This window comes from Oncorhynchus keta, chromosome 30 (assembly GCF_023373465.1).
Source record: "Oncorhynchus keta strain PuntledgeMale-10-30-2019 chromosome 30, Oket_V2, whole genome shotgun sequence".
Classification (NCBI taxonomy): domain Eukaryota; kingdom Metazoa; phylum Chordata; class Actinopteri; order Salmoniformes; family Salmonidae; genus Oncorhynchus; species Oncorhynchus keta.
The window spans coordinates 56,022,868-56,033,432 of NC_068450.1; the positions used below are offsets into that span (position 1 = coordinate 56,022,868).

The window sequence follows — 10,565 nt, forward strand, 5'->3', positions numbered from 1 at the left end:
AAATCTATGAGCTTTTATCTGATTGTGTAGATCTAGAAGAAAAAACGAATGTGAGGATCAATTTTATATTAAGTTGGACCTGTTTCATATAGCACAAGTGAAACCGAATTCTCCTCGGTGCTCCATCCAGTTCAGTATAAACACATTTGTTTCCATCAACAAAGGATAAATACTTACTGCCTCATTACTCACATGGCTGCTGATGTGAACTACCAGTGATTTGAACAATACACCCATGGAAAGAGGGAGGCAAGGGCGCACCACTATCCATGCTAGGGAGGTCATTGCAATGAACCGACCGCTGCCCTGCGGTAGATTCATAGGGTACAATTTCCCTAATCACACATCTCGTTACGAGGATGATATTTTTTCAGAGGCCAATGGAGGTGGAGGACTCAATCAAATGTCACATAGCCCAGTACAGTATATCCAACCTTAGTTAGGAACATGCAGACTGACATATGGCACAATGCAATATATTTTTTAAAAATCATGTGAGCAATGCCCATTGAAATATCATCAGAAAAATCCCAGGTAAACACAGAATTTTACGTTGGTCTGCGCCGCTGTCTGTGTATGTGTCCAAATTTTGAAGCACCAAAGTGTTTCATTGTCAATACGCTGACCATGAGTTGCTACTACTGTTGCTACTGCTGGCTACTGCTGGCTACTGCATGTCTGCTCCCAGGCTCCAACTCTAGCCTGACCCAGTTCTCCAGCCCAGTCTACGTTATCTGATGCAGTGAGACTGACTCACAGAGTCAAGGTCTGCTGGGCTGCATTAGCGCCAACTGCCCAGCTCATAATGACAACATGTCCTCAGTCTGGGAGAAAGATTTGGGCAGTGGTGCCAGTGAATGACGTGGATGAAGGTTTTTAGACTTGACCTTTGACCCTAAAGGTCACAGAGTGAGTAGTCCCTTGTTCTGTTACAAATCAAGTCTTTACATTATACACTTAAAACATGTTGTAGAAGAGAAATAACTAAGCCCCTCACTGTAAGTAAACTGAATGTGGCAATGGTTCTCTGCTGCTGGTAGGCAAATGCATTCTTACAGTTGGTGGCACGAAGGGAAATATTACATGTTAAAATAGACTGAAACACAGGTTCATGTATATGAAATATGTATACAATCTTCATGAAAAAAATTTGGTTTATTTTGGTCCAATAAGACACATTAAATGCTCTGTGATTTATAGATTACAAGAGGGAGTAGTGTGATATTATACTCCAAATCAGTCACGGACGAGTTAAAGGATGCCGATGGTCATATATTTGTGTGATTCTGTTATCAAGGCTGAAGCTTTCCACAGAAATCCCAGCTTTACGCGCTCCTATTGACCGATGGAGCCGGGAAGGTTACAGTAATGCGGCGGAGCAGCCAGGGCTTGGGAGCAAGGCAGGCGGGGAAATGGTTCGGACATGCCTGGCATCCAACATGAGCCCAGATAGAGCTGTCGGCTGAGATGAAAGTTAACCACAAACACTGATGCCATAATGGATCTCGGAGTGTAAAGTCAGAGTTTAAAGTGGCCTTAAATGCTGCAGCAATATATGGCGATGTCTGACATAGGAGAGGCATGGCAATGGAGTCACATAACATTTAGATGTAGCCTACTCACGTCAAAACATACTGCGCAATCAATGCCACATGACTTTCCAAAATTAGATTACAATATCTCCATCATAGGTCATAGTCATAGGTCAAATATGTTAATCAATTATCATCAATATCAATCATTTACAAATGGATAGAAAATTGACAAATGTAGGTTATGTGAGTAGAGAGAGAGACAGACGAAACCATGTAAGCCTGAAGGATACATTTAACCTTCTACAGTTGGCATTGGCAGACAAGTGTTGACAGCCTCTGTCTGACCTGCAGTCAAATCTCCCTTTTACTTTTAGTGGGCCTATGTTTTTAATTTACAGTAAATCCCAGGGCTGACTTTTAAAACAGCAGCATTTAAGATCCCCAATGGAAAATAAACTTGTGATACAGCAAGCCAAACATCCAATGTAAAATGAATGCACCACAGAGAACATCTTGAAATAAAAATCCTAAATACCCACAGACACTGCAATCAATTTTACATACGAGTCAGAGCTTTTCGAAACATGTTAATTATGGGTTGACTGCTGTCTTCTTGATAGGAATTACGTGTCCTGTTGCAACTGTTAACTGAATGGCCAGTCCTAGCCTATTGTAGGCCAACTCTCATGTCAGTGTGGGGAAGAACTTATCTTCTTCACACAGAGGGGGCAGTTGGGGCGGGGACGGATTTCTGAGTCACAAAGTTATAAGCGCAAGACACAAATACACAGACGTCGAGAAAGGTGAGCCAAAAAACACGAATTCAACAATAATTTGTGGCCACTGTTTTGCTGTAGCTAGCTAGTTAAAGTATAAATAGGACATTTTTAGAAGTTGGCCAAGTTTGTCGAAAAGAGTTGGTAGTTCCGTGTTCTTTATTTTGGAGCAAAAAGTTATCTGGCAAGCATTGCTTTCAACCAAGCAATAACAGGTAGGTAACGTTAACCTTCACAGTTAGCTAGCTCACAGTTAGCTAGCTCACAGTTAGCTAGCTCACAGTTAGCTAGGCTCACTGTTAGCTAGGCTCACTGTTAGCTAGCGTTCGCTCTCCTTTGAGTAGCGTTTGCTAGCTAGAATATCAATATGCGCAGCCCTGGCTTCAATACCTCAATGTCTAAGTATTGAGGTGTGCACAAATAAAGGATGTATAGCTAGTAACTTCGCTGGCCTAGTAGTAGTAGTAGTAGTAGTAGTAGTAGTAGTAGTAGTAGTAGTAGTAGTAGTAACAAGTTCGCTAGCTAGTTAGTTATAGCAGTTATAAAGCAGGTTGCATTAGCTAACGTAAACTCGTACATCGCCTTGGTCCGTACAATTGCCCTTATTTTAGCTCCCCCCAAAACATTTACATTTACATTTAAGTCATTTAGCAGACGCTCTTATCCAAAACATAATACTTCCAGATCAACTGTAATGTCAATACAACTGTAAAGCACAATTTCTCCCCTTTCCAACAGAATCAATTACATGACCTAAACGCTGCCCGTTTATGCATAATTCAAGCAGGCAATGAGCCCATAGGGTCTTTTTAAAAATGGCGGGTGGGGAAGCGAAATTAATGCGTGATAGTGAGAAGGAGAGATGTTGTGTGGGAAAATTGCTTTTTTTTCACTCGATCTGTGCAATTTATCACCTTATCAACTATAAAATGTAAATAAAACACTACAAAGAGTTTATATAATGTGTCATTACATACCTATTTGAAGGTTTGTGCCGAATTTGAATCTGGTTTTTAGGGCGGTGGTAAGGTGATCTTAGAAGTAAACAGCGGCTTTGAGAATGATGATCGCATGCAATGATGCAAAAAATGACTAGGTATCCCCCCTTACCCCCGTCACTGTCCATTTCTTGTTTTTAAACGATGAGAGAAGCGCTACACCTGGTGGAGAGAGATTGTAATACAGAACTAGTTTCTTTATGCGTGCTGTACGTTACGACATGACACGATGTAACGGAGGGTCTGTTTTTTTCTACTTTTCTCCAATACTATAGAGCCATTACCATGTCGATCAACGCTTAAATAGAAACGTAGTTCACACCCCCAATTTTGAAGTCAACAAAATCGCTACAGTCCCATTAGTTTCCTTTGTAGCCTCGTTTGAATGTTGCGGTTGCGCACATTTGTACGGAATGGGGTGAGTTTACGTTAGCTAGTTTGCCAGTTGAATCAACGTTACATCAGTGTCAATAACAAAATCATCTTTACATTGAATGCTGCACAGACACAATTGTCTATTGATAGACATTTAACAATGTTAGCGATCTTTCATTTTCTTTTCAGCTCAGGACAGGATGCCCCAGGAGGAGATGAAGAAGCCTCTTATACTTGGTGGTGCCAGCCCCAGACACCTCAAAACCTCAATTTCTGATCCAGGTACCCCCTTGGTTGGCATCCTGGGCACAGGTGACTTTTCCCGCTCTTTAGCCACCAGACTGGTAGCCTCTGGGTACCGGGTGGTAGTGGGCAGCCGCAACCCCAAGCGCTGTGCCTCCCTCTTTCCCGAGGAGGCTGAGGTGACCACCCAGCACCAGGCTGCCACCCAGGCTGACCTGGTGTTCGTAGCCCTCTTCCCCGAGCACTACTCCACCCTGGCTGGGCTGAGGGAGCCGCTAGTCGGGAAGACTCTGGTGGATGTTAGTAATGGTACTAAGATCAACAGGGATAAGCAGTCCTACGCGGAGCAGCTGGCCAATATCTTCCCAGAGAGCAGTGTGGTGAAGGCCTTCAATGTGATCTCGGCCTGGAGCCTGCAGACGGGGCCAAGGGACGGCAGCAGACAGGTAAAGCCTAAGTCCTCTACACACACAACAGTGCCAGAGAAGACAGACAGACATTACTACTCTGAATTACATTTGGATGTACTGTTTTATAGTCTTTTGCTCTAAACCGGACAATGTCCACAGTTTATGTAATGTTACATGTTTCACATATTCTCATGTTGCAACCATATTATCACAGGTGTTGGTCATATGGTGTTATTGTAGCTAAACTATGTGATGTAGGCTATTGGGAAAGTATTGTGTCTCTTCAGTTGGGTTCTCCTTGGTGAAGATTCCCTTCCCTGACACTCTTCTGTGACACTCGCCTCTTTACTATCCAGGTGCTGATTTGCAGTGACAGTAGTAAGGCCAAGAGTGCTGTACTCCAGATCTGCCGCGGTCTGGGCTTCATCCCTGTTGACATGGGCCGCCTCTCCTCTGCCCAGGAGATAGAGAACACCCCCCTGTACCTCTTCCCCTCGTGGCGCGTCCCATGTCTCTCTACCCTCGGCCTCTTCTTCTTCTTCTACGCCTACAACTTTCTTCGTGACGTCGTCCACCCGTATGCCACGGCAGGGAAGAGCACATTCTACAAAATTCCGGTGGAGATGGTAAACGTGACACTCCCCTCGGTGGCCTTGGTGACCCTGGCTCTGGTCTACCTGCCCGGCCTTGTGGCTGCCTTCCTGCAGCTGTCGTGGGGCACCAAGTACAGGCGTTTCCCGAACTGGTTGGATCGCTGGCTGCAGCAGCGGAAGCAGTTGGGCCTCTTTGCCTTCCTCTGTGCGGCGCTGCACGCCGTCTACAGCCTGTGTTTGCCCATGCGCAGGTCTGCTCGCTACAATCTGCTCAACGCTGCCTTCAAACAGGTGAGAAAAGCATCAGTAAACTATTTATAAATAGTTTAGCCTACATACCATTAATGAATTAGTATTGCTATTATAAATGTATAGTTCTAAAGCATTAAAAACATTACATTACATCAGCATTTAGAACGTTTTCAATATGGTTAAACATTTGTAATGGCTTGTTCATAGTGTAACCACTTGACATCGCAGTAAGCAACAATGTGTGTTTACTGTGCAGGTGAAGTTAGGCCAGGAAGACTCGTGGGTAGAGGAGGAGGTGTGGAGGATGGAGCTGTATCTGTCTATAGGCATCCTGGCCCTGGGCCTTCTCTCTCTGCTGGCTATCTCCTCACTGCCCACTGTGGGCAACTCGCTCAACTGGAGGGAGTTCAGCTTCGTACAGGTCAGCGCATTTGCACAGACACCTTTTCTGTGTACATGAGCAGTAGTTCAATGAAGCAGTCAAAGACTGGCAAAACACATTTAACATTGTAGCCTACTGTAGAAAGACAACCTCTGAGCTGTGTGTGTCAACTCTTCTCCTCGCATGCCGCGGAATTCATAAAGGGGGAACTTTACTGTTATGGTTCCATTTTCCAGGGATTTGTCCTCCTTTGGAGCATTTAGAACTTTCCCTTCATATGTATGCTAAGCTGATCCAGTCGGTGCCAGATTAGTCACATGCTGCTAGTTCGTGTGATAAAAGGCCTGGGTTCTGCTTGGCCTGTCAGAATGGCCTGTCTGCCTACAGCCCGAAGCCGCAGTAAAACATTTGAGCATTATTCTCCATCAAGATTACAGTCCTGCAGTCCCTTAAGCTTGCAGCCAGCCAGACAGTATAGTGAGTTCAGTCCAGCTGATGAGTAGTGCTGACGACAGACGGCCATCGCTTTAAGTGAGTTAGGCTGGTATTAGGAACTGTTAACTCGCACTGACTCTTAACAGAACCTTGTATAATTATTGGTAAAATTAGATACATTAAATATTTTAAGTAATACACACGTATACTGTACAAAAATATAAACGCAACATGCAACAATTTCAAAGATTTTACTGAGTTAGTTCTCATAAGGAAATCAGTCAATTGAAATAAATTAATTAGGCCCTAATCTATGGATTTCACATGACTGGGCAGCAGTGCAACCATGGGTGTGCCTTAGAGGGTGTAGACCCACCCACTTAGCAGTCAGGCCCACCCACTGGGGAGCCAGGCCCAGCCAATCAGAATGAGTTTTTCTACACAAAGGGGCTTTATTACAGGCAGATGCACCCCCCTCAGACGATCCCGCAGGTAAAGAAGACAGGTGTGGAGGTTCTGGGCTGGTGTGGTTACATGTGGTCTGCGGTTGTGAGGCCGGTTGGACGTACTGCCAAATTCTTTAAAACGACTAAGGAGGCAGTTTATGGTATAGAAATGAAGATTCAATTATCTGGCAACAGCTCTGGTGGACATTCCTTCAGTCAGCATGCCAATTGCACGCTCCCTCAACTTGAGACATCTGTGGCATTGTGTTGTGTGACAAAACTGCTCATTTTAAACTGGCCTTTTATTGTCCCTAGCACAAGGTGAACCTGTGTAATGATCAAGCTGTTTCATCAGCTTCTTGATATGCCACACCTGTCAGGTGGATGGATTATCTTGGCAAAGGAGAAATGCTTACTAAACAGAATGTAAACAAATTTGTGCACAACATTTGAGAGAAATACACTTTTTTTAGTGTATGGACATTTTCTGGACATTTTTATTTCAGCTCAGGACCAACACTTTACATGCTGCGTTTATATTTTTGTTCCGTGTATATTTAGGGATGAGGATGAAATGGGTGAGTCACGACTGAACCTTCCCACCTGTCAAGGGTAATTATAATTCAGCTGCTCTCTGTAGTGCCCTGTACTGTGCTAATAATTAGAGGGAACACACACGGACACACACACACACGCTGACTACAGGGGCTCATTAAGGACAAATGTTGAGCTTGTAGGTCATACTGTTCCCTTGGGCCTCTTTACTACACTCGTGCTTCCATGATGAGCTAATATACGGCACATATAATATACCACTCAAATCACCACTTCCTTTCACCTCACTAAGATGTTGAGTTACTAATAGGTTATGTAGAAGGTTCAAAGGTCAACAATCATCTCCCAGGTGTTCTATACATCTGGGTAGGCCAACTTCATTTGCATTTAGTCTTTCATAAAGTGGTTTGATTGGCAATGTATTGTGGGGGGGGGGATTATAATAATTTCAAGAGTTTGTAAGTGTATTTTAACGTTTAATATAAAATATAATATTCACCCAGAAGTGGCTCTCCTAGTGGCGGGGGACTTTTAATGCAGGCAAACTTAACCAGAAGAAAATAACTCTAGACCACCATTACTCCACAGACCGAGATGCATACAAAGCTCTCCCCCGCCCTCCATTTGGTAAATCCGACCATAATTCTATCCTCCTGATTCCTGCTTACAAGCAAAAACTAAAGCAGGAAGTACCAGTGACTCGCTCAATACTCAATACTGTTCAGATTACGCGGATGCTACGCTACAGGACTGTTTTGCTAGCACAGACTGGAATATGTTCCGGGATTCATCCAATGACATTGAGGAGTATACCACCTCGGTCATCGGCTTCATCAATAAGTGCATCGAAGACATCATCCCCACAGTGACCGTATGTACATATCCCAACCAGAAGCCATGGATTACAGGCAAATTCCGCATCGAGCTAAACGTTAGAGCTGCCGCTTTCAAGGAGTGTGACACTAATCCGGACGCCTATAAGAAATCCCGCTATGCCCTCAGACGAACCATCAAACAAGCAAAGCATCAATACAGGATTAAGATTGAATCCTGCTACACTGGCTCTGACACTCGTCGGATGTGGCAGGGCTTGAAAACTATTAGGGACTACAAAGGGAACCCCAGAAGCGAGCTGCCCAGTGACGCGAGCCTTCCAGACGAGCTAAATGCCTTTTATGCTCGCTTCGAGGCAAGCAACACTGAAGCATGCACGAGAGCACAAGCTGTTCTGGATGACTGTGTGATAACGCTCTCGGTAGCTTCGAGGCAAGCAACACATACATGCACAGCACAAGCTGTTCTGGATGACTGTGTGATAACGCTCTCGGTAGCCGATGTGAGCAAGACCTTTAAACAGGTCAACATTCACAAAGCCGTGGGGCTAAAAGTGTCTAAACTGACATTTTCAAGTGATACCGGAGCGCCAGGTCTAGGACCAAAAGGCTCCTTAACAGCTTCTACCCCCAAGCCATAAGACTGCTGAACAATTAATCAAATGGCCACCAGACTATTACATTGACCCCCCCCCCTCTCCATTTGTTTTGTACACTGCTGCTACTCGCTGTTTATCATCTATGCATAGTCACTTCACCCCTACCTACATGTACAAATAAATCTGTACCCCCGAACACTGATTCGATAATCTGTACCCCTGTATATAGCCTCGTTATTGTTACTTTTTATTATTTCTACTTTAGTTTATTTGGTAAATATTTTCTTAACTCTATTTCTTGAACTGCACTTTTGCCATACCATTTCACGGTAAGGTCTACAGTTGTATTCGGCGCTTGTGACAAAGTTTGATTTGATTTGAAATTGGCCATCAGATCTCATGACCTGACATTGTATTGAATGAAAATGCTGGATTTCAAACAAAATTAATTTGTTGTGAGTACATCTGAAGCTGGCTATCACCCAGATTCAGTTCAACTCAAAGTTATTAATTATCATGGTCCTCTCTCTTTCTCCCCTCCAGTCCAGACTGGGCTACATGGCCCTGTTGATGGCCACCCTCCACACGCTGACCTACGGCTGGGACCGGGGCTTGGACCCGGAGCAGTATCGCTTCTACCTCCCTCCCACCTTCTTGCTGGTGCTGGCCCTGCCGCTGGCTGTGCTGCTGGGGAGGCTGGCTCTGTCCCTGCCATGCGTGGCTCTCCGGCTGAGTCGTATCAGGAGGGGTTGGGAGAAAAGCCGAGCCATCCGGTTCACACTGCCTGAGGACGAGCGTAATGGGCCATCACAGGAGGACATCAGTAATGTTTGAGGGATGCTTGGTTTAGTCTTACATGCAGGATTGAATGAAGGAAGCATGGAAGACACACACACACACACACACACACAGACGCACACACACAGAGGCAGGCAAGTGGAGATGGGAGAGAAGTACTGACTGTGTCATATTAAGGGATGTAATCTCACCAACAGTAGCCTTATTCATCAAAACCAATTTAGGGATTTCATTGGCCTTTGTTATACTCGTGAACATGCTTCTTGTTTGGTAGATATGTCATCTCTAGCACTACCATCTAACTTAGTTAATTTCTCTTGATAAATATACCATGGTTCTATTGCTCACGAAGGCTCCGACACATGTATAGTGATGCATTTTGGAGATGACTATTATAGTGCTGCGTTTAATTCGCCGCCACTACTCCCTTTAACTAAACTGGAAACCAGACATTGTCATTGTCTTTCTACTGGTGTCTTAGCCAGTCAGATATTGGGCATCCAATGCTATCAGGTAAAAAAACAACAACCTTGTACTGTCTCAGGCTTACACTTCAACGTGAGGGAAGCCTGGGCATCCAACACTGTAGTTGTAGTGCTGTTAGATGCCTCAGCTCTGTCTGCCCTGCTCGTGGCTGAATCTGGCTCAGCTGTCTGATTTGCCTGCTGTGGTCAGTCGGAGCTAAAATGTTGCACCTCACAGCAATGTCATCGGTTGTTCGGTGGTGTCATGCCTGCTTCTGCTGTGTAATCACTTCTTACTGCATCGGCGATGTGTTAAAAAAAATAGACCTTTATATTTTTTTGCCTTAGGCTATTGTTGCATTGTTTTGATGTGTCAATGAATGCACTATAATGTTTATACTTTACCTGGTCAGAGTCTTTCAAAGATCAAATGTGTACCAAAGATTGTGAAAATATATTGTCGAAGATTGCAAAAATGTACTATCGAGTCCCAAATTGTTGCTGGCACCAAACCCAATCGAGTATAGCACATGTTTTGTTTTTGTGTTGAAGTTACACTGTTATAAGTATAATTTAAATATGATGACATTGTATAAAATGTACTCATTTTATTGAACAATCAAACTAACCGGCTGTTATGGTGACTCTATGGTACATGTGAAATTGTAAGAGCTATTTTATATTCTGACTGTTACATTTCTTCTGTTAAATGAAATAAGTTCCATAGGTTTATCCACAAAAGGAAATCAAAGACATGTATATTCCTATAGTGTTTAATGGCAGAATAAACACACTATTTTCCACAATTTACCCATTCTTTGTTATGCAGAAGTTCATGAATGTATTTACTTGCCACTCACTATCCTTACTG

The 10,565-nt window shown here is 43.8% G+C and overlaps 1 protein-coding gene across 3 annotated transcripts; it reads left to right on the plus strand.

Annotated features, from left to right (window-relative positions):
* Window positions 1-2,170: 2,170 nt before the first annotated feature.
* Window positions 2,171-10,504, plus strand: LOC118363788 (metalloreductase STEAP3-like). 3 transcript variants are annotated; one of them, XM_035745007.2, is made up of 6 exons: window positions 2,171-2,338; window positions 3,874-4,373; window positions 4,694-5,221; window positions 5,439-5,603; window positions 7,007-7,057; window positions 8,976-9,124. In XM_035745007.2, the coding sequence occupies exons 2-5, from the start codon at window positions 3,885-3,887 to the stop codon at window positions 7,010-7,012; spliced, it is 1,188 nt and encodes a 395-aa protein (XP_035600900.1). In that variant the 5' UTR covers window positions 2,171-2,338; window positions 3,874-3,884; the 3' UTR covers window positions 7,013-7,057; window positions 8,976-9,124. The 3 variants fall into 3 exon arrangements, with proteins under 3 accessions (XP_035600900.1, XP_035600898.1, XP_035600899.1); XM_035745005.2 differs by lacking the exon at window positions 7,007-7,057 and having other exon boundaries at window positions 8,976-10,504; XM_035745006.1 differs by lacking the exons at window positions 2,171-2,338; window positions 7,007-7,057 and adding an exon at window positions 2,345-2,526 and having other exon boundaries at window positions 8,976-10,504.
* Window positions 10,505-10,565: the final 61 nt, after the last annotated feature.

Coding starts and splice junctions, on each gene's coding strand:
- LOC118363788 (XM_035745005.2), top strand. CDS start 3,885: ATGCCCCAGGAGGAGATGAAGAAGCCTCTTATACTTGGTGGTGCCAGC. Junction 4,374..4,693: donor CAAGGGACGGCAGCAGACAG/GTAAAGCCTAAG, acceptor TTTACTATCCAG/GTGCTGATTTGCAGTGACAG. Junction 5,222..5,438: donor TCAACGCTGCCTTCAAACAG/GTGAGAAAAGCA, acceptor TTTACTGTGCAG/GTGAAGTTAGGCCAGGAAGA.